Source organism: Dendrobates tinctorius, unplaced genomic scaffold (genome assembly GCF_039654945.1).
Source record: "Dendrobates tinctorius isolate UK_male_01 unplaced genomic scaffold, ASM3965494v1 ptg000151l, whole genome shotgun sequence".
In the NCBI taxonomy this organism is placed as follows: Eukaryota; Metazoa; Chordata; class Amphibia; order Anura; family Dendrobatidae; genus Dendrobates; species Dendrobates tinctorius.
In genome coordinates, this window is record NW_027361818.1 from 11630536 (window position 1) to 11655600 (window position 25065).

At 41.7% G+C, this 25065-nt stretch overlaps 1 protein-coding gene across 1 annotated transcript in view; it reads right to left on the reverse strand.

Annotated features, from left to right (window-relative positions):
* The window catches only part of LOC141050255 (NACHT, LRR and PYD domains-containing protein 3-like), a 183265-nt gene that overhangs the window by 17532 nt on the left and 140668 nt on the right, over positions 1-25065 (reverse strand). The window contains exons 14-18 of the mRNA XM_073547131.1: positions 23427-23479; positions 19660-19892; positions 11426-11715; positions 2174-2299; positions 1008-1149 (exon numbers count right to left, since the gene is read on the reverse strand). Of these exons, the coding sequence (XP_073403232.1) occupies positions 1008-1149; positions 2174-2299; positions 11426-11715; positions 19660-19892; positions 23427-23479 (844 nt within the window). The remainder of the gene's footprint in view (positions 1-1007; positions 1150-2173; positions 2300-11425; positions 11716-19659; positions 19893-23426; positions 23480-25065) is intronic.

A 25065-nucleotide genomic window follows, 5' to 3' on the forward strand; every position in this document is an offset into this window, starting at 1 on the left:
CAATACCAGCTTATCCTCCCAACCATACTGCTGCTCCATGTACCGACCTCTGGCTATATTCTGACTATGCTAGCTGCTGGTGCTGCCCCTAGTGGTTGTAATATCATTACTTCAACTTAGGTCTGTACATAACAGTTGCCTATTTTCCTGAGTGAGTTGCTACACTATCATAACTACCACATTATAATAACTAGAAATTATATAAAACTCTGCATTCACCAAAATAATAGGACCATTCTGATTGAGTACACATTGCCGTGGTGAGTTGGTCTTTAATCTTTTTTTATGTAAATAGTGTTAATTAACTAAGCCTCCTATGTTATTTACATGCTCTATTACTATTTATTTAGTTACTGCAGGTTATATGCCCATTTTGCATTCACCAAAATGCGTTATTTTTGTAATTCGCTTCCTAGCGGATTTAAGAAAAGGAAGGCCACTGGCCGCCATTTTTCTGATCAAAAGAAGACGCTCACCTGTGCGGCACCTCCATGCCACTCATCCGGTCCTAGTTGCATCTTCCGCTCAAATCCCTCACACTGGGCTGGGACTTCCAGCTTTGACAAAGTTCAGGAGGGTTCAACGCAAGCGAGTGAATGGTCATGGCATCATAACATCGCTATGACCTTGTGCGCGCCGTTCACAATCTCTTGGCCACATCAAAGTCAGAATTCCCAGTCCAGTATGAGAGGCCCAGGGATTTCAGTGTTATCAGCAGAATTTCGAAGTAGTAGAATACTGGAATGGTGGCATTGAATAGGTGAAGGACCGGCAAGGTGTTCGGTGAGGCGAATATAAGGATTTCGTTTTTAGTTTCAACATATTACATTTTTTGTGCACTGCGGTATGGAGTGACCCGGCAGCTTAATAAGGGAAAGGAATTGCAGAGAATCAAATTTCCAGGGGAAATCCACTCAACCGTCGAATGACTTTGCCTGATCCGCTCATCTCTAACATTAACACATTAGTGTTACATAACATTTCATGACACATTGGCTCTACATTACCTGCAGACACGAGAGATTTCCATATCGGATCATCTTTATCTTCCGAAAGTATAGACAAATTAATTTTTGTGCTTTTTTCCCCCTCGGCAATGATTTCGGTGAAAGAGTAGACCTCTGGGGGGCAGCTCTCAAAACGCAGAGTCTACAACATATAGAATGCCTTCATATTTACTCTTTGAAGAGAAATTTGTGATGCACAAATTTAAGAACTGTTTCAGTTTCAGGTTAGATAGAGAATGAAAAATAGCATATAAAGCAAAAAAAATACTAAGATGTATACATTTGGCGTTATTAAGCAAGCAATCTGCAGTCGTGAGTAAAACAAAGTACAATCTCTTAAAATCCTATGGTTTTACATATTGAGACATAATAAAAAAAATGGTCCTCAGAAGGTCTTAAAATTAGGTAAATGCAATGCCTGACAAATTACAGTCATGACCTACCAAATCTAGGGCAAGATGTAGAAGCAGTGCATTTTTTCACTGTTTCACTATACTGGTAAATTGAATTGTGTTATTACAAATTACAACTCTTTTTGCAAAAAAGTAGCCTATCATCGACGATAATGATGGAAAATTTAAAAACGTATGACTCTAGGAAGAAGGGTGGGATAAAAACAAAAGGCCAAAAAAATAAAAATTGTCCTACTAGAAAAGTGATAAAACACTCCAAAATGATGAAGAAACTATGTAGGTCAGGACATACAGGTGCTTCTCACAAAATTATATAATCAAAGTTAATTAACTTTCCATTAATATTCTTGGATACACCACTCTGTGAACAGCCGGCTTCTTTAGCAATGAACTTTAGTGGCTTCCCCTCCTTGTGGAGTGTGTCAGTGACTGCCTTCTGGACATCTGTCAAGTCAGCAGTCTTCCCCATGATTGTGGAGCTACTGAAACAGACTAAGGGACCTTTATAAACGCTTAGGAAGACTTTACAGATGTTTTTTGTTACTTATTCTAATTTACTGAGATAATGACTTTTGGGTTGTCATTGGCTGTAAGCCATAATCATCAACATTAACAGAAATAAACACATGAAATAGATCACTCTGTGTGTAGTGACGCTATATAATATAGGAGATTCACTTTTTGCATTGAAGAACTGAAAAAAATTAACTTTTTGATGATATTCTGATTTTGCAAGAAGCACCTGTAACTTACCTCTGGGCATATGTTTGCATTCTGAGGGCCATTAATTCTGTAATTCTTCATGGAATACACAGTTTCTGTCTGTGGAGGTTTGTAAATTCTCTGGAATAAAGTATTCTTTTTATCACGCTCAACCTCCTGTTTGAGACCAAGACAGGTGAGAATTATAAGTTACAGACAGTAAATCCATACTAAATGATTTATTTCATAATGTTTCTTTAGAGGAGCTCATTTTTTCTGATAGAGGTTCATATACTATGAGATTGTTTCTGGAAAGATTCACACTACTGAAGTGGTGTAAATTTCATAAATTAGACAGAGTGGTATTTGTTGTGCCTCTCACCGCCCATACTCGTCTTATTATGGCAAAGACGGCTAGAATTAGTGCGAAAAAGCAAAAGTCACAAAAGTTTTGCACAGCTTCTTAGTTGCACTAATATTTTGCAACATTTAAAGGTGTTTTACTCAAGAAAACCTTCATGATACAGTGCTTACTTTATGGCCATAATTAAATTCAGGCATGCCTAAAACAAACACAACTGTCGTTGGCTGGATTTTCTAAAATATAAGGAATACAATATTGTCCAAAGACTTTTTCCATATTCCTTGTAACCCAGGCACTGGCTCTTGGTTCCTTCCACTAGGGCCATTATCCATTGTGCAAGTCTGAGTGTCACGCTCGGATACGGGTAAGTCTGGTGGACAACACAGTATACAAATACGATGGGATGGAAAAGGGAGAGAAAGGCCCTGACAGTTGGGAGCGAGGGATGGGACACCTCCTGACACCAACCTGTGCCTGTACCTAAGCACCCCTAACGCCCTATGCGGGTCCTTCCCCCCACTACCGTCACGTGACTAGTCCCTGATTGCCACCTCAATGCACCCTGTCTAGTGCACTGGCCGGCAAGGACGCTAGCATCACCACTGCACATGGTGACACACAACGGAAAAGACAAACGCGGGACAGACAAAGAAAAAGGAAGAAATATGCAGCATCAGGCTCTGCAGCTAAGCTCCACAGCAGCATAAAAAACACAGGAATATTAACTCCCACAGTAGCAAAGCAACTCCACTGACATCGGAAAGCTCCAAACCCCTAGCTGATCTACATAGAAAAAGGTTATTAGCGACGATCAGCTGATGGGTCATGTGATTATTTAAAAGAAGGTGGGAGTGGTTACCAACCAACATCAGCTGACCAACCTAAAAGAAAAGCCAGCAAGAGACGGACACTAACTTGCTGGTCCAAAAGGAAAAACAACATTTAAATTCCAGTAGAACCACAGCTGCCACGAATCCCATAATGAATTGTGACACAGCCATGTTAGTGACTGGACAACTGACTTAGACATCATAAGCCATGGTATTTTAAGGCTGACTCAGACAGCAGTGTGCAGCCTGAGTATTCAGTAAGCTTATCATTCAGTTCCACATGTATTTCAGGAGTTTGAAAAATCTTCTCTTCAGCAAACTCTTACTTGTTTATCGACAATCTGCATTTAACTCTTTCCTGCAAAATTATGCAACTCTGCATCAATATTACAGGTGATTTCCTACATTCTGGAATACAGTTGCGTAAAAGGGATGGCACAGGTTCAGGAGTTGGGCCTGTGAAATCTGCTCAGTCTGTTATACACAGCTGAGCTCCTGCTTCATGTGCTGTGCTAGGCTAATCTCACAGCACTTGTTTGACAGTTCACGCGGCACAGATGCGCTGCAGAGCCGGCTATCAATCAAAGTGTCAGGTTGTGTTTACAGTATAGTGAGTGGTGCGGTGAGAAGTTTCTCTATCCGCTTCGCACCCCCATGGCTGAATGCTCCTGGGAGGAAATGAGTACATATTCTGCTGGTAGCTGCACTTTAGTAGACAGCATTGTAACGCTACTTTCCTGCATATTAGTCCTATGTCTCTAGTAAAATATAATTTACTAACCCCTTTCCACCACTGGACATATATTTACGCCGATGTCGGACTCCCTTCCTTTAATGTGGGCTCCGGCGGTGAGCACACATCTTTCCAGGGACATGTCAGCTGTTTTGAACAGCTGAAATGTGCCTGGAATAGCCGCGGGTGGAATCGCGATCCACCCACGGCTATTAACTAGTTAAATACCGCTGTCAAACTCTGACAGCTGCATTTAAATGGTGCTTCCGGCAATCGCACACCGGTGACCTGCGTCACGTGATCGCGGGTCACCGGTGTGTCGCCAAGACAACCCGAAATCTCCTGGAGACCTCTATGGTTGTTGATGCCAGATTGCTGTGAGTGCCACCCGGTGGTCGGCAGTCATAGCAAGTCAGCAGTTCTACTACATAGAGGCGATCTGACCATCGCCTCTATGCAGCAGAGCCGATCAGGCTATGGCAGCTTCCTACGGAGACTATTGAAGCATGCTACAAGTAAAAAAAAGTGTCTAAAAATATAAAAAAAATAAAAGTTCAAATCACCCCCCTTTTGCCCCATTCAAAATAAAACAATATAAATAAAATCAAACCTACACATATTTGGTATTGTCGGTTTCAGAATCGCCTGATCTATCAATAAAAAAAAGGATTAACCTGATCACTAAACGGCGTGGCGAGAAAAAAAGTCAAAACGCCATAATTACGTTTTTTTGATTGCCACGATATTTCATTAAAATGTAGTAACGGGCGATCAAAAGATCATATCAGCACCAAAATGGTATTAAAAAAAACATCAGCCCGTCGCACAAAAAATAAGCTCTCACTTAACCCGAGATCACAAAAAATGGAGACGCTACAAGTATCGGAATTTTTTTTCACCACTTAGATAAAGAACCTAAACATGTTTGGTGTCTATGAACTCATAATGACCTGGAGAATCATAATGGCAGGACAGTTTTAGCATTTAGTGAACCTAGCAAAAAAGCCAAATAAAACACAAGTGTGAGATTGTACTTTTTTTAAAATTTCACCGCACTTGGAATTTTTTTCCTGTTTTTTAGTACATAACATGGTAAAACCAATGGTGTCATTCAAAAGTACAATTGGGTCCCACCATTAATAAGCCCTTACATGGCCATATTGATGGAAAAATAAAAAAACTATGGCTCCGGGAAGGAGGGGAGCGAAAAACGGAAGCGCAAAACCGAAAAAAGCTCCGGGGGTGAATATGATAGGTTCCCTATAAATAAAAAAGTGGTTCAAAAATCGTATGCATCCCAATGTGTAAATAATAAAAACTATGGCTCATTATACCAAAAACAAGCCCTGGTTAAAGCTCAGTAATCAGAAAAATGAAAGTTAGGGTTCTTATACTATCACAACCAAAGGGAAATTAAACATTAGGCAGTCATGCTTGAAAATTTGTGAAACCTTCAGAATTTTCCATATTTATGCAAAATTTTACCTAAAACTTCATCAGATTTTCACAAATCTTTAACTTAGATAAAGTGAAGCAAATAACATAAATGAGCCAAAACTCTTAGACTTTGCTAATTCTTAATTTAAGAATGACAAATTGGGGAGAACCCCAGAAGAAATTCCTCTCTAACAAACCATAACATTGAACTTTTTTTGTGTCAAATTTAAAAACTAGGGGTACAAAAAATTGTCCATAGTCTGCCTCAAATTATATAATTTCTAAAAAATTCAATAGTGTATATTGGGTGACATCCCGGGGTGTCAACATATAAAGGGCAGAATAGGACGATCAATATTGAAGCACTCGTCCCCCAACATGTTTAACTGCTAGTGCACCGTCATCAGGGAATGGGACACCGGCACCAACTAAGAAAATTATCCAATGTCACATGACAGTGAGTGGCGAAAGTATGTGAACCTTTGCTTTCCGTATCCGGTGTGACCGCTTGTGCAGCAACAACTGCATCTAAATGTTTCTGGTAATTGTTGAGTAGTCCGACACATCAGCTTGAAGGAATTTTAGCCGCGTCCTCACTACAAAAAAACCCTTATTTCTGTTATTTTTTTCCCATGAACTGCTAGCTTCAAGTCTTTCTAAAATATTTCTATAGGATTGAGGGCAGCACTTTGGCCATAAGGGTGCTTTAATGTTGTGTTCTGGCACCTGTTCAGTGGCCCTGTCGGGGCTTGAGTCTAACCCCTCACAAAACGGGATTCGGACATATGTGCCAACGGGGTCATAGACTATAATGGTGTCGGCAGAGAGTGCATCATTTTCGTGCATGTACGTCTACAGGAGGCGGACACTCAGATGTCGTAGACTGCGTCTAAGTGTCCGTCACAAGTAGGCATATACACCTGAAAACGATGCATGGCAGAGCACACGTTCACTCTGCCAGCACCATTATAGTCTATGGCCCCATCGGCGTATACGTCCAAATCCCGCTTTATGGAAAGTCATTCGTAAGCCCCAACTGGGCCACTGAAAGGGTGCCAGATTGTAAAGTGAAAGCATCCTACCAAAAGTTTGCCACCGATTCAACAGGACTGATGATTTTCTAAAAAAGGGCTGCCCAGCGCTATCAAAATGCATCCCATGTGAACAGACACCACAGTTTACAAGACCAAAAGGGCCCAACTGCACCCCGAATAAAAAAGTGCAAAAAACACATAAAAAATGTGAGGGATTAGCTGATATTTTGGCCAAAATACGTGAGCCCGTAACCTACATCAAAAGTTCTCATGTTTACGGGTCCCTAACACTAAAACTGCAAAAACAGCACAAAAAGAGGACTTAAAAATCCTCCAAAAATATAAAAACACACAGCAAAAAAGGCAGAGATGCTTACCTGCCCAGGCCTCTCAACAAATGCAGGATGCAGTGGACCCATATAGTTAAGATGGCAGCAACACAGGTGCAAGAATACCGATGAGACAACCGCTCACAACCTAGCAATACATGGACGCAGGTTACGGGCTCACATATTTTGGCCAAAATATCAGCTAATACCTCACATTTTTTATGTGTTTTTTGCACTTTTTATTCAGGGTGCAGTTGGGCCCATTTGGTCTTGTAAACTGCGGTGTCTGTTCACACGGCATGCATTTTGATAGCGTTGGGCAGCCGCCTGATCTTAATAGAAGGGTGTCACTACTAGGCTGTTAACCTGGATGCTGCGCATGGCCATAGTGTGAACAGCGCCGCATACAAGTTTTTGTTGTGCATTAACATACCAGGCATCCGCCCCATCCATGTATTGCTAGGTTGTGAGCGGTGGTCTCATCGGTATTCTTGCACCTGTGTTGCCACCATCTTAACTATATGGGTCCACTGCATCCTGTTAGTGCACTTGTTGAGAGATCTGGGCAGGTAAGCATCTCTGCCTTTTTTGCCGTGTCTTTTTGTATTTTTGGAGGATTTTTAAGTCCTGTTTTTGTGCTGTTTTTGCAGCCTCACTAATCTATACCAACAGGAGCCTATACAAGAAGGGATGAGCGGACACACAGAAATTCTGACGTCACCGCTCATCAGTTCAGCACTCGCGCTACCCTCGTGAGAACCGGCCACTGTAAACTGAGGTAACCTTACTTACGTCACCTCAGTTCACGGGGCCAGGTCTCGCAGAGTACAGTGTAAGACTCAGCAGTGGCTGTTGCACCAGTCTATGGGGCTGCGTTCTCTGAACAGGGCTCCATTGACTGAATGAAAAAGATGAGGATTGTCTTGGGGCCTCCATTTGCATTGCGGTTGATCCCTGTAGATTTTTTTTTTAATAAATAAGTAAAAAAAGGGAACTGTTAAGGGCACTTTTGTATGTGTTTTTTTTTTACTATAGGGATAGTAATGTGGCTGTCTGACAGACGCCTCTCCATTACTAAGCCCTGGGCTTGATGTCAGCAGACATTACACAGCTGACATGAACCCCAAAACCATTATGTTGATTGCCACCTCACCAGGGCAATCATGAAGAACCGAGGCTAAGCTCCATATCTGGTGCATCTAATGTATGTGCCATTTTTGGGGTGGCCGAGGGCTGTTGGTATTAGTCTGGGAAGGGGCTAATATCAATGGCCCTTTCCAGCTTATTAATGTCAGCCTGAACCTCTCTGCTTAGCCTTTACTGGTTATTAAAAATAGGGGGACCCCACATAGTTTTTTTGGGGGTCCCCCTTTTTAATAACCAACAAAGACAAAGCAGACAGCTCTGGGCTGAAATTAATAAGCTGGGATGGTGCATGGATATTGTCCCTTTCTAAGTGTAATAAGACCAGCTCACAGATGTCTGCTTTCCTTTGGCCGGATATAAAAATAGGGGGGACCCCATGTTATTATTATTTATTAATTTCACAACATCAGGCTGGGTCTCATGCTGTGCCAGACAATCACATCCATGCCAGATAGACACACACACACACACACACACACATAGATACAAAGACATAAAGGGACACACACACACACACACACACACATAGATACAAAGACATAAAGGGACACACACAAACATAAATACAACTACAGAGACACACACACACATAGATATAAAGACAGACAGACACACACAGATACAAAGATAGGCATGGACACATAAACATAGATACAAAGACAAACAGAGACACACATAGATTCAAAGACAGAGAGAGACATACATACACTCGTTGATACAAAGACAGAAAGAGACAAACACAGATACAAAGACAGGTAGACACGCACACACATAGATACTAGGACAGAAAGAGACATGCACATACTTAGATATAGAGATTGACAGAGACACACACATAGAAAGACAGGCAAACTGAGATAAACATATAGATGCAAAGACAATCTGAAAAAGACATAAACATGTAAGGAGGTCAAGGGCCTCGCCCTGTGAATAGTAACATTACTGTGTATTGGGTGTCTGCGTGGTATGTATGTTGTGTGTGTGTGTTTGCGTCCACACAACATTAGTTAGATAGTTAGGTGTTATTTTAAAAAAGGGCCACTAGATGGGGGCAGTGAGCTCAACTAGTGAGAAGACATTAAAAGGGTTAACTTAGAGGAGTGGCTAGACAGGAGGAAAGGAGAGAGATTTCCCTCCAAGAGTGAGTTGACCTGGGGGTAGCGAACAGGACAGAGGTGCACAGGACAGGAGTGAAGAACAGCAGAGTGCCTACAGCAGTAGCCAGCATGTAGTAGTGGTGCTGGAGGCCTTGCAGTCGGGGACTGGGGACTGTAAGGCTAGCGAGACAGAAGGAGTCTCGTTGGTCAAGTCAGCTAGCAAGGAAGAGCTGAAGTGACAACCCAAGCCAGTCCATTGAGTCCAGCCTGTGTCTGGAGAATTGCAAGCCAGGGAGTTCCATGTGAGAGCCCCTGTGGGAGTAGCAGCTGGAGAACGGGAGCTTTGTGTAGAGTTTAGTGAGATGTGAGTCTAGGACACGAACAGGAGCAACAGTGCCTTAAGGGGGTGAGCTGTAACGGAAAAGTCGGGTACCTTCGTGGGCTGAAGTCGGGCTCTGGAAGAAGGGAAGTGTTCCGTGTTCATCGTGCACCATGTGACGTGTCAGCTTACCTGTGTGGTGCATATGTGTGACGTGAAGGAAGAAGTGACGTACTGCTGTAGATGAAGATGTATTGCTGTTACCAAGTAAAGTGTCCTGTGGCTGTATTGGACGTGCTGTGCCCTGAAGAGAATAAAGCTGAGTTGTTAAAGTTGTTTCCAGCCTCTGTCTACAGTCATTTGGGTTCCCCGAGTGGACAGTCTACCGGTGATGAAACAGCCTCCAGCACAGTGAGTACTGGGACGACCGCAGCAGCAACCCCCGGCAGCCGTGGTATTACAAACACATAGATAAAAAGACAGGGGCACACAGATACAAAGGCTGACAGACAGAGACACACACATACAGAAACAAAGATAGACACACACACACATACAGACACGAAGACAGACAGGGACACACAGACACACACATTGATACAAAGACAGAAAGAAACACACTCGTAGATACAAACACAGACAGGGACACACACACACACAAACTGTTGTGTGAAAAAGTGTTTGCCCCCTTCTGGAGTTCCTATTCTTTTGCATGTTTGTCATTTATATGACACCAAACAAATGTAAATATTAGACAAAGAAAACACAAGCAATCACAAAATGCAGTTTATAAATGAAGGTCTTTATCATTAAGGGAAAAAGAAATTCAAACCTACAGGGACCTGTGCGAAAAAGTGATTGCCCCTAAACCTAACATCTGGTTGGGCCAGTAATGGGACATAAACTTTCCAAAAGGTTCAACTTTTGTCTCGTCAGTCCACAGAGTATTCTCACAAAAGTCTTGGGGATCATCAAGATGTTTTCTGGCAAAACTGAGATGAGCCTTTATGTTCTTATTGCTCAGCAGTGGTTTTCATCTTGGCACTCTGCCATGCCGGCCATTTTTGCGAAGTCTTTTTCTTATGATGGAGTCATGAATACTTACCTTAACTGAGACAAGTGAGGACTGAAGTTCTTTGGTTGTTGTTGTGAGGTCTTTTATGACCTTTGAATGAGTTGTTGCTGTGCTATTGAGGTTATTTTGTCCTGGGAAGGTTCACCACTGTTCTATATTTTTGCCATTTGTGGATAATGGCTCTCACTTTGGTTCGCTGGAGTCACAGAGACTGAGAAATGGCTTTATAACCTTTTCCAGACTGAAAGATCTCAATTACTTTGATTCTAATTTTTTCCAGAATTTTTTTGGAACGCGGCATGATGTCTAGATTTTGAGGATCTTTTGGTCTACTTCACTTTGTCAATTAGGTCCTATTTAAGTGATTTCTTGATTGAGAACAGGTGTAGCAGTAATCAGGCTTGCGTGCGGCTAGGAAATCTGAACTGAAAGATGTGATAAACCACAGTTAATTTATGTTTAAAGGGAGGTACAATCACTTTTTCACATAGGGTTTTGCAGGTTTGGGTTTCTTTTTCCTTTAATAATAAAGACCTTCGTTTAAAAACTGCATTTTGGTGATCTGAAACATTTGAGTGTGATAATCATGCAAAAGAATAGGAAATCAAAAAGGGGGCAAAGACTATTTTTTTTTACACAACTGTAGATACAAAGACACATAACCAGTCACATGATTATAATGTCACCAAAGGTCCTGAAGTCCTGCAGAGTACAAGACCTGTGGTCACATGACTGGTCACAGGATTGTGATGTCATCAAAAGTCCTGAAGCAGTTTGCAAATTGGAAGGTGCAATGACAAAGCTATTTCCAGTATAGCTCCTGCCGTAGACGCTGAGGCCCCCAGTCCTTGGCAATTGTCCAGTCTTCTCCCCCTTCTCACCCAATGCCAGCCTGTTCTATTCAGTATGACGCATAGACAGACATAATTGTGGAGATACCTTTTCCACTGTGCGGATCCTTGGCAGTAGATACAGATGAAGTCTATACATGTGATTTAGATGATCCCTGACAATAGTGTTGTAGAACAGCAGAACCATTCCATGACATGGGATACGTTTTATTATTCCCTCTTTGAAAAGCCTCAAGGGATATAAAATAATCCCGATACAGGAGAAGGTGGGGTTTTCCATCACTGCGTACATTGCTTCTATTCTTGATGGTGTTTCGAAAGCCATGTTATCATCCTTGTAGTGGAAACATTTAATCAAAGACTTCTCTCCTTTAAAACCTACAAAAATTAAAATTAAAGAAATAATTAACACAAAAATAAAAAAGAAGCACCCTCATTATTGTATTTGGTAAACCTGTGTAAATAAGTGATCATTTATAACACACAAAGCCATTCATTGTGAGAAAATCATCCGACCCTTGCATAAAAGCTGATATAGTGTCGGCCATTACTACCTCTTGTGGTCGGCATTCCGCAGTCTGACTGCTCTAACTGTAAAGAACCCTTTCCTGCTGAGCTGCTGGAATCGCCTTTCTTCCACCCATAATGACGGCCCCCTGGTCCTCAGTATGGTCTTTGGAAATAATAAGTCATGTACTGTCCTCTGTACTGACCACACATATATTTATATATGTAAATGAGATCCCCTCTGAGGCGTCTTTATTTAAGCTAAATAACCCCAACTCTTTCATCATATGAGAGGCCTCCATCCTTTGTAATATAGGAGAGGCCTCCATCCCGTGTAATATAGGAGAGGCCCCCATCCCATTTAATATAGGAGAGGCCCCCATCCCGTGTAATATAGGAGAGGCCCCCATCCCGTGTAATATAGGAGAGGCGTCCATCCCATGTAATATAGGAGAGGCCTCCATCCCATGTAATATAGGAGAGGCCTCCATCCCGTGTAATATAGGAGAGCCCTCCATCCTGTGTAATATAGGAGAGGCCTCCATCCCATGTAATATAGGAGAGGCCTCCATCCCATGTAATATAGGAGAGGCCTCCATCCTGTGTAATATAGGAGAGGCCTCCATCCCATGTAATATAGGAGAGGCCTCCATCCTGTGTAATTTAGGAGAGGCCTCCATCCCATGTAATATAGGAGAGGCCTCCATCCCGTGTAATATAGGAGAGGCCTCCATCCCGTGTAATATAGGAGAGCCCTCCATCCTGTGTAATATAGGAGAGGCCTCCATCCCATGTAATATAGGAGAGGCCTCCATCCCATGTAATATAGGAGAGGCCTCCATCCTGTGTAATATAGGAGAGGCCTCCATCCCATGTAATATAGGAGAGGCCTCCATCCTGTGTAATTTAGGAGAGGCCTCCATCCCATGTAATATAGGAGAGGCCTCCATCCCATGTAATATAGGAGAGGCCTCCATCCCGTGTAATATAGGAGAGGCCTCCATCCCATGTAATATAGGATAGGCCCCCATCCCTTGAAATATAGGAGAGGCCTCCATCCTGTGTAATATAGGAGAGGCCCCCATCTCGTGTAATATAGAAGAGGCCTCCATCCCATGTAATATAGGAGAGGCCTCCATCCCGTGTAATATAGGAGAGGCCTCCATCCCATGTAATATAGGATAGGCCCCCATCCCTTGAAATATAGGAGAGGCCCCCATCCCGTGTAATATAGGAGAGGCCTCCATCCCATGTAATATAGGAGAGGCCTCCATCCCGTGTAATATAGGAGAAGCCTCCATCCCATGTAATATAGGAGAGGCCTCCATCCCGTGTAATATAGAAGCCTCCATCCCATGTAATATAGGAGAGGCCTCCATCCCGTGTAATATAGGATAGGCCCCCATCCCTTGAAATATAGGCGAGGCCCCCATCCCATGTAATATAGGAGAGGCCTCCATCCTGTGTAATATAGGAGAGGCCTCCATCCCGTGTAATAAAGGAGAGGCCTCCATCCTGTGTAATATAGGAGAGGCCTCCATCCTGTGTAATATAGGAGAGGCCTCCATCCCATGTAATATAGGATAGGCCCCCATTCCTTGAAATATAGGAGAGGCCTCCATCCCATGTAATATAGGAGAGGCCTCCATCCCATGTATTATAGGAGAGGCCTCCATCCCGTGTAATATAGGAGAGGCCTCCATCCCGTGTAATATAGGAGAGGCCTCCATCCCATGTAATATAGGAGAGGCCTCCATCCCATGTAATATAGGATAAGCCTCCATCCTGTGTAATATAGGAGAGGCCTCCATCCCGTGTAATATAGGAGAGGCCTCCATCCCGTGTAATATAGGATAGGCCCCCATTCCTTGAAATATAGGAGAGGCCTCCATCCCATGTAATATAGGAGAGGCCTCCATCCCATGTATTATAGGAGAGGCCTCCATCCAGTGTAATATAGGAGAGGCCTCCATCCCGTGTAATATAGGAGAGGCCTCCATCCCATGTAATATAGGAGAGGCCTCCATCCCATGTAATATAGGATAGGCCTCCATCCCATGTATTATAGGAGAGGCCTCCATCCCGTGTAATATAGGAGAGGCCTCCATCCCGTGTAATATAGGAGAGGCCTCCATCCCATGTAATATAGGAGAGGCCTCCATCACTTGTAATAATCTAGTTGCCACCTTTGAACTAACTCTAACTTCTGAATATCCTTTTTAAAATATGGATTCCAAAACTGGATCTCATGTTCTAGATGTGGCCTCACCAGTGATTTAGAGTTGTGTGAAAAAGTGTTTTCCCCCTTCCTGATATCCTATTCTTTTGCATGTTTGTCACACCCATATGTTCCAGATCACCAAACAAATCTACATGTTAGACAAAGATAACACAAGTAAACAGTTTTTAAATTAAGGTCTTTATTATTACGGGAAAAAAATCCAAACCTACAGGGTCCTGTGTGAAAAAGTGATTGCTCCCCCCTTAAAACATAATTTAACTGTCGTTTATCCCATCTTTGGGTTCAAATTCCCTAGCCAAACGCAGGCCTGATTACTGCCACACCTGTCCTCAATCAAGAAATCACTTAACCCCTTAACCCCCAAGGGTGGTTTGCACGTTCATGACCGGGCCAATTTTTACAATTCTGACCACTGTCCATTTATGAGGTCTTAATTCTGGAACGCTTCCATGGATCCTGGTGATTTTGACATTGTTTCCTCGTGACATATTGTACTTCATGTTAGTGGTAAAATTTCACTCACATAACTTGCGTTTATTTGTGAAAAAAACGGAAATTTGGCGAAAATTTTGAAAATTTTGCAATTTTCCAACTTTTAATTTTTATGCCCTTAAATTACAGAGATACGGCACACAAAAAACTTGATAAGTAACATTTCCCACATGTTTACTTTACATCAGCACAATTTTGGAACCAAAATTTTTTTTTGTTAGGAAGTTATAAGGGTTAAAAGTTGACCAGCGATTTCTCATTTTTGCAACACCATTTTATTTTTTGGACCACATCACATTTGATGTCACTTTGAAGGGTCTATATGATAGAAAATACCCGAAAGTGACAACATTCTAAAAACTGCACCCCTCAAGGTGCTCAAAACCAAATTCAAGAAGTTTATTAACCCTTCAGGTGCTTCACAAGAATTTTTTGAATGTTTAAGGCTATGTGCAGACGGTGCAGATTCTCCCACGGATTTTACTAAATCCGCAGGTCAAATGACCTGCATTTTTCCTGCAAATTTAGTACATTTTTTGTGCGGATTTACTGCCGTTTTTCTGCGGTTTTGCCCTGCAGTTTTCCACCTGCGGATTTGTAGAATGGAGAAGGTGGAAAACTGCAGCAAAACTGCACAAAAGAAGTGACATGCTGCTTCTTTCATTCCGCACGAAATCCACGCGGAAAAATCCGCAGCATGTGCACAGCGGTTTTTGTTTTCCATAGGATAAAACGGTACTGTACATCCCATGGAAAACTGCTGTGCATCCGCAGGGCCAAATCCGCTGCGGATACGCAGCAGAATCCGCACCGTGTGCACAGGGCCCAAAAAAAAATTAACATTTAAAATTTTTTCACAAAAAAAATACTTCAGGTCCAATTTTTTTTATTTTACCAAGAGTAACAGGAGAAATTGAACTGCAAAAGTTATTGTGTAATTTGTCCTGAGTACGCTGATACCTGATATGTGGGGGGAACCACTGTTTCGGCGCTTGGCAGAGCTCGGAAAGGAAGGAGCGCCGTTTGACTTTTTCAATGCAAAATTGTCTGGAATTGAGATCGAACACCATGTCGCGTTTGGAAAGCCCCTGATGTACCTAAACAGTGGAAACCCCCCACAAGTGACCCCATTTTGGAAACTAGACCCCCCAAGGAACTTATCTAGATATGTGGTAAGAACTTTGAACCCACAAGGTCTTCACAGAAGTTTATAACGTACAGCCATACAATTAAAAAATCATATTTTATCCACAAAAATGATCTTTTCACCCCCAATTTTTATTTTCTCAAGGGTATCAGGACCCTAAAAGTTATTGTGCCGTTTGTCCTGAGTACGCTGATACCCCACATGTGGGTGTAAACGATTATTTGGGCGCATGGCAGACCTTGGAAGTGAAGCAGCGCCATTTGACTTTTTTGGCTGGAATTGAGATCGGACGCCATGTTGCGTTTGGAAAGCCCCTGATGTACCAAAAAAGTGGAAACCCCCCACAAATGACACCATTTTGGAAACTAGACCCCCCAAGGAACTTATCTAGATGTGTGGTGAGAACTTTGAACCTCCCAGGGCTTCACAGAAGTTTATAACCCCCGGCCGTGAAAATAAAAAAATCATATTTTTTCCACAAACATGATCTTTTAGTCACCAATTTTTTTTATTTTCCCAAGGGTACCAGGAGCAATTGGACCCCAAAAGTTGTTGTCCAATTTGTCCTGAGTACGCTGATACCCCATATGTGGGAGAAAACTACTGTATGGGCACACGTCGGGGCTTGGAAGAGAAGTAGTGATGTTTTGGAATGCAGACCATGATGGAATGGTCTGCGGGTGTCATGTTGCCTTTGGAGAGCCCCTGATGTACCTAAACTGTGGAAACCCCCCACATATGACCCCATTTTGGAAACTAGACCCCATAAGGAACTTATCTAGGTGTGTGGTGAGCACTTTGAACCCCCCAGTGCTTCACAGAAGTTTATAACGCCGGGGTGTGAAAATAAAAAAATCTAATTTTTTTTCCACAAAAATGATATTTTTGCCCCCAATTTTTTATTTTCCTAAGGGTAACAGGAAAAATTGGACCCCAAAAGTTGTTTTGCAATTTGTCCTGAGTAGGCTGATACCCCATATGTCGGGGTAAAACACTGTTTGGGCGCATGGCAGAGCTTGAAAGGGAAGGAGCACCATTTGACTTTTTCAATGCAGAATTGGCTGGAATTGAGATCAGACGCCATTTTGCTTTTGGAGAGCCCCTGATGTGCCCAAACAGTGGAAACCCCCAATTCTAACTCCAACCCGAACCCCAACACACCCCTAACCCTAATCTCAGCCCTAAACCTAATGGGAAAATGGAAATAAATAATTTTTTTTTAATTTTATTATTTTTCCCCAAGTATGGGGGTGATAACGGGGGGTTTGATTTACTATTTATGGCGGTTTTTATGTTTGGCAGCTGTCACACGCTAAAAGACGCTTTTTATTGCAAAAATAGTTTTTGCATCACCACATATTGAGAGCTATAATTTTTCCATATTTTGACCCACCGAGTCATGTGAGGTCTTATTCTTTGCGGGACGAGTTGACGCTTTTATTGGTACCATTTTCGGGCATGTGACATTTTTTGATCGCTTTTTATTCCGATTTTTGGGACGCAGAATTAACAAAAATCAGCGTTTCATGAATTTCTTTTGGGGGGGTGCGTTTACACCGTTCCGCGTGCGGTAAAATTCATAAAGCGGTTTTATTCTACGGGTCAGTACGATTACAGCGATACCTTATTTAGGTCGTTTTTTATGTTTTGGCGCTTTTATGCTATGAAAACAATTTTATATAAAAAATAATTATTTTTGCATCACTTTATTCTGAGCTATAACGTTTTTATTTTTTCGCTGATGATGCTGTGTGGTGGCTCGTTTTTTGCAGGACAAGATGACGTTTTCAGCGGTACCATGGCTATTTATATTTGTCTTTTTGATTGCGCGTTATTGCACTTTTTGTTCGGCGGTATGATAATAAAGCATTATTTTTTGCTTTGTTTTTTATTTTTATTTTTTAAGGGGTTCACTAAAGGGGTTAACTAATGGGACAGTTTTATAGGGTGGGTCATTACGGACGCAGCGATACCAAATATGCATACTTTTATTGTTTTTTTTTTATTACCAAAAAATGAATTTATTAAGGAATATTTTTTTTTTAATTTATTTAGCGATTTTTTCTAAATTATTTTTACACTTTTTTTTTTTTAGCTTTATTACATTGTTCCAGAGGGGACATAACTGTTATGTGTGAGATCGCTGATCTGACACATCACAGATCGCTGTGACACATCAGCGATCTCAAACAGGCACTGCACAAGGCTTCCTCATGCCTGCGCTGTGCAGGCAGTGAGGAAGCCGCCTCCCTGCAGGCCCCCGAAGATCCCTGCCGCCATATTGGATCTGGGGACCTGCAAGGAAGGAGGCCCCCGCAGCAGTGCTGCACATCGCGCTGCTGTGGGGGTCTCAGGGAAGCACGGAGGGAGCCCCCTCCCTGCCGATGCTTCCCTAAACCCCCGGTACACCGCGATCGTGTTTGATCGCAGTGTGCCAGGGATTAATGTGCCAGTGGCGGTCCGTGACCACCCCTGACACATAGTGCCGGGTGTCAGCTGTGATAATCAGCTGACACCCGGCCGCGATCAGCGTCGCTCACCCCGTGAGCGCCGCTGATCGCTATGACGTACTATCCCGTGCTTGGGAATTAAGTCCCAGGGCACATGGACGGGATAGTGCATCATATGGCAGAAAGGGGTTAAATAGGACCTGCCTGACAAAGTGAAGTGGACCAAAAGGTCCTCAAAATCTAGACATCATCCCGCAATCCAAAGAAATTCTGGAACAAATGAGAAACAAAGTCATTTAGATCTATCAGTCTGGAAAAGGTTATAAAGCCATTTCTCAATCTTTGGGACTCCAATGAACCACAGTGAGAGCCATTATCCATAAATGATGAAAGCATGGAACAGTGGTGAACCTTCGCAGGATTGGGCAGCTGACCACAATTACCCCAAGGGTGCCGCGATGACTCATTCAAAAGGTCACAAAAGTCCTCACAGCAACATCCAAAGAACTGCAGGCCTCACTTGCCTCAGTTAAGGTCAGTGTTCATGATTCCGCCATAAGAAAGAGACTGGGGAAAAATGGACTGCATGGCAGAGTTCCAAGACAAAAACCACTGCTGAGCAATAAGAACATAAAGATTTGTCTCAGTTTTATCAGAAAACATCTTGATGATCCTCAAGTCTTTTGTAAAAATACTCTGAGGCTTGATGAAACAAAAGTTGAACTTTTAGGAAGGTGTATGTCCCATTACATCTGGCATAAAAGTAACACAGACTTTTAGAAAATGAACATCATACCAACAGTAAAATATAGTGGTGGTAGTCTGATGATCTGAGGATGTTTTGCTGCTTCCGGACCCAGAAGACTTGCTGGGGTAAATGGAACCATGAATTCTGCTGTCTACCTGAAGGAAAATGTCTGGCCATCTGTTTGTGACCTCAAGCTGAAACACACTTGAGTTATGCAGCAGGACAATGATCAAAAACACACCAGCAAGTCCACCTCTAATGGCATAAGAAAAACAAAATTAAGACTTTGGAGTGGCCTAATCAAAGTCCTGACCTTAATCCAACTGAGTTGCTGTGGCATTACTTTAAAAAGGCGGTTCATGCTTGGAAACCCTCCAAAGTGACTGAATTACAACATTTCTGAAAAGATGATTGGCCAAAATTCTTCCAGAGTGTTGTAAAAGACTCATTGCCAATTATCACAAACTGCTTCATTGCAGTTGTTGCTGCTAAGAGTGACCCAACCAGTTATTAGGTTTAAGGGGTATTCACTTTTTCACACAGGGCCCTGTAGGTTTGGATTTCTTTTCCCTTAAAAATAAAGATCTTCATTTAACAACTGCATTTTGCGATTACTTGTGTTACCTCTGTCTAATATTTAAATTTGTTTGGTGATCTTTCAGTCACATTAGATCATATTATACATTATTAATGATTTTTATGTTTTTTTGTAAAAGTATTTGATGTTATTCATTACCTCCCAGACATAGACAATGAGGGAGGTAGACTGCGGATACCACATTCGGTTCTATCTTGGATTTTATGTTGAATAGGGGACCAAGAATCTCATATCTCGCAGACAGATTCTGCAGGATCTCTGTGTAGTTACTCCAGGAATCCACCTCATATTCCAGAGTCACCGGTTGTGTCACACGGAACTGAATTCCAGACTCCGAGCAGCAGAACAGTCCTGAAGATCTTATTGATAGACTGAAAAACACAACGATTAGATGTCAGGTATGTGTAAATGAAAACCACTGGCTTTTTCTTGTGGATCATTCATTTTTCAGCCAGCATCGTACATTTGTCTACTGCTGCACATTCAGTAGATGTCTCTTATGAATTCTTCTATCAAGGTCACATTTCCTTCTGCCTGTTGCATATTTTAGATCTGTGTAACACTATGTTGTTGGCTGATTTATACATCGATTCTTTTTTTTTTTAAATATATGCTTTCGTTGTCAGAGCTGCAGATTTAGGGCTTAGTGGGTGTTCCCTGTGATGCGGACCTTCTCTGTTCTTTCTTTCACATATGCTATTCTCAGAGAGAACTGTCTATAGAATAGAGGGATAATGCTGCTGCTTGTGGTGATGTGGATGGATGTGATAGATTACAAGATTGCTTGGAAGCTAATGGGCTGAGGCTTGGTGTTATTAGATACATGCTTTGCTTGTTACGTCCGCCTTTGGAGCTGCAGATTTAGGGCTTAGTGGGTGTTCCCTGTGATGCGGACCTTCTCTGTTCTTTCTTTCACATATGCTGTTTTCAGTGAGAACTGTCTATAGAATAGAGGGGTAATGCTGCTGCTTGTGGTGATGTGGATGGATGTGATAGATTACAAGATTGCTTGGAAGCTAATGGGCTGAGGCTTGGTGTTATTAGATACATGCTTTGCTTATTACGTCCATCTTTGGAGCTGCAGATTTAGGGCTTAGTGGGTGTTCCCTGTGATGCGGACCTTCTCTGTTCTTTCTTTCACATATGCTGTTTTCAGTGAGAATTGTCTATAGAATAGAGGGGTAATGCTGCTGCTTGTGGTGATGTGGATGGATGTGATAGATTACAAGATTGCTTGGAAGCTAATGGGCTGAGGCTTGGTGTTATTAGATACATGCTTTGCTTGTTACGTCCTCCATTGGAGCAGCAGATTTAGGGCTTAGTGGGTGTTCCCTGTGATGCGGACCTTCTCTGTTCTTTCACATATGCTGTTTTCATTGAAAATTGTCTATAGAATATAGAAGTAATGCCAATCAAAATATTAAAGCAATTTGTATAATGTGACAGCTTCTACAAAGAAGTTTGTAGAATTAATGTTTGAGTATAAGCTTTTTTGTATCCTGTTTGCAGCATAAAAAGGGTGTGATCAACAGCTTTAACAGAGCAAAATCCGTTGAATATGTCAGGTTTGGTGCTAAGATATCTTGCTGCATCATAGCAGGTGTATTAGGTAAAAAAATTATACATCTGAACATTATTAGGCTGATATTTCTCATTTTTTGTAAGTCACATTTTAGCTTTGCTGTGTAGACTGGGGCACGTTAATTAGACCATCAGGACATTTTCCTGTGTCACTGCTCAATAGAATACAATGCAAGGTTGAATAATCTATTTTTCTAAAAAAATAGCCAAAGTACAAACGTGGTAATGAATTCAATAATGCATCTCAATGGGCAGCGAATCAGAAAAATCAGGCAAAAATATACCTCACTTCCTCCACAAAGAACCTAGCTTCACTCTATAACGAATATTATGTCATATATCAGACATGTAAAAAATAAAGAACACGGTTGCTTCTAAAGCACTGCATAAAATAGCTGCTTGTAAGGGTTTAAATTACTATGGTGACATAGCTACTATTAAAGTGTTCATGTGAGTCACACATGTCAATACCACAGCCGAGAACGTCACACAGATCCACCCACTGTGATGCTGATATTTTTGTCACTAAAAGCTCTTTGGTTCCTCCTATTGTCCGGACAATTACGCGATTGACCAACGATCAGTGGAGGAGGCCGCAGGCTGTTCCCACTAATAGGCCAGTTATTGGAGAACTAACAGTGAGTGTATGGTATATACACCTCTGTTTCCAATGCATAGAATAAATGTATATACCCCTGGGACGGTCACTCCACAATAACCCAAGAAAGATTATTAGCTGCCGACCCACCACCAATCGTTTTCCTGCCGATTGGATGCCATTTCAGGTAGCTAATGGATTTGGGGTGCGGTTTACAGAACAAAAGGAACAGGACTATTGCGCTTAATATTTAATCCAGAAGAATAGTAGGCAGTGTTTATAAAAAAATACAAAAGATATTACAAAGAAGACAAAACAATACAGCATATACAATTACACAAAATAAAACAGAATTAACAAGAGAACTTACTACACCGATCACAGAGATGATACAGCTCAGCTAGGAGAGCACTTCAATTGGAAACGTTCAGTGAACGGGATTCATGCATAATACCAATGTATATCTCTCTAAAGGAACCCAGATCATAATTCGCCTTGACCATTTATCAGTACCTGAGTTACCTCCACCCCTCTCCCCTTGATGACCTCACATAGGTCAGGTTATAGATGTTCTCAACCCTTCAGGATTTAATGAAATTCCCAGCTTATGAGATCTCTTCACTCCTAATGACCGTAGAAGTTCAAAATCGCTGCCATATTTTTATCGGAATTTTACCTTTCAATAGATAATAAACCTGGCATGGCTATTGTCAGTTATCTGGTCACTATTGATTTAGAACCAATAGGCACATGTCAGAGTTATGAAAATATGCATATTTTTCACTGATTAGCCCTGAGGCTAAAAATGTATGTCCCATCACTCTCATAGTAACATAGTAGCCCCTGTGTCTAGTTGCATGTGTGATGTTTCCTTTAAAGAGAACAAAAGTGTAATTTCAAGTAAGGATATATTTCCTGTGGACAAAAGAGACTCTTCCACTTCTCTATCTATGTGTAAACACATGTTCCTATTGTTATCCGAACCTCTGAAAAGACCTTTCCTGTCCAATTCCCTGTACTCTGTAAATCTCAGCCTTCCTCAAAAAAAGCCATCCTCTTTCAGTCACTTGGGCATAAAAAGGTCTTTTAATTAGATTTGTCACTTCCCAACAATGCTTAATTTCCTCTATTTTAACTGGGCAATTATATTTCAAGGCAGATTAGATTTCAAGTTTTTGTCTCATACTGCAATCCTGTGTGAGAGACTGGGAGAACCTTAATATTTTCTAAGACTCCACTACATACACATAGATCCCACAGCAGTCACCATGAGGAGCTGTGACACGTTTTACCATTTTAAGTGTTTCTTATAGCCTTCTCTTTACCCTGCTAATCCATAACACACAGGATTATATCTTATGTTGCTTCATATACCAATACATCCCAAAAAAAGAAGAAGGGAGCAACAAAGATGACCCCTGTGGTCCCGGCTCGGAGGCAGGAAGTCTCCCATAACTTTGAAAGTAGCAAGACAGTGGAGTTCCCAAATTTAGCCGTATTCTGTCTCTCTCTCTTATATGGTCAGAGCTATTATCTCCACATTGTGATTAATTGTTTTAACTTTAATACTTACGGTACATATATTTGAGAAAGGTTTCGTATTTTGGTCTCCTTTAACCTCGTAAACTTTTTTTAAAAGTAACAGGTATTTGATTTTTTTTTTTAAAGTAAGAAGTTAAACATCTGCAAAACTGACGCAGAAACCTTCTATATAACAGTCACCTACCGGTACGTGCTGCCGATCATAGTGGGGGCAATTACATCTACTGACTCCTGTGACTGATAAAATACAGACAAAAAATGGTAAGATGACAGGAAATTTTGAGGAGCACCAGTTACAATAATAAGTATAATTTGTCTGTCTCTATATAAAATAAAAAAGTAAATGAAGAGTTTTTCAGGATTTTATTTTATTTACATGTTTCATTCAATAATAATGAATGGGCTGTTCCATGAGCTGTATTACATATCATCTCCCTGCTCCAAAGAAATGAGCCTTCCTATATATAAACATTGGAAAAATTTTCAGAGCGCTTATATGATTTATCTCCGAATCTCTGCAAGTAGTCACATCGGCCCTCAATACTTATAACAGTATTGTCACGGGTTCACCGTAACAGAGAGGAGCCAGAAGACCGTAGCATCTGAGTTCATGTACTGCCGCACTGAGCAGAAGCACTTCTACCTCTTACTCAATGGTGCTAGTTTCTTTCAGCAGTGCAGGAGTTAAACTGATGAGCTTTGAGTCTCTGAAGTTTCCTTCTGGAAGTTCTCAGCTGTGAATCACCAGCCAGTCCCCTCTCCTATATAGTCTCTGCTTTGAAAATCTGAATTGCCAGTGTTAAGTCTTGTACTGCATGGTGAAAGAGTGTTCGATTGAGAGGCTCAAGGCGGGTTGTTCTGTGACTGTTTCTTGGAGTTTTGGTTGTGTGCATACTCCCATCCTCTTCTATTTTTGTGTACCTTCCTAATATTATTGATTTTCTATTCTATTTCTATTTTCTGTGAGTGCATATTTTGTGTGTTTGGTAAGTTCATTTATCCCTGTACATCCTTCCTTGTTTGTCTGCTTAGGGTATTTTCTAACACTATTCCTCTCTACTTTCCTGGCTGGGGGAGGTGAAAGATCAGGGCTGATTCCAGAGAACAGCAGGGTATGTGGCCCCAGCATCTTCACAATCTGAATTGATCTGGGTAACAGGGATAGATCGGGTGGCCCTAATGTTAGTGACAGGGTAGGAGCCTCTGGTTTCATATTGTCAGACGACAGAACGGGACAAGTATCATCATCTTCAGGACGCAGATACTGTCAGCAACTGTAGCGGAGCAGAGAGCCAGCACCATCAGCTCCCTGTTCTGCTATTTGTACATAGAGGAGACAAACTGGGGCATGCAAGAGGCCGAAGCAATGCAGGAGGCATTAAGCACCATGATGACAACACTGCATTTGGCTGTAGGAGCAGTGTGTGGTGAATATAAATTTATTTTTATATTGTGGTCGTCACAAAGGGGAATTATAGTAATCATTAAGAGGTATAATGGGGGGTATTATAAGAAAGAGGCACAAAGGAAGGGATTCATAATAAGAAAGCAAAATGGGGGCATATTATAAAAAGTGGCCCATAATGTCTTATAAAAATGCCCCCCAAATGTGGCTCCTCATAATAATGTTCCACTGTTCTACCTTATAATAAAGTCAGGCTGTCATGCTGAATGCATTTGGACATGCAAGTCATCAAGATCCGCTGCTGCCATTTCCCTTTACAATTGGTGACTAATGACTGAGTATTTAACCACATTAATGGGATCCGTCGCAGGGGGCATATCCACTAACATGGTGAGAGTGTTCCAATTATTTTTGTTGG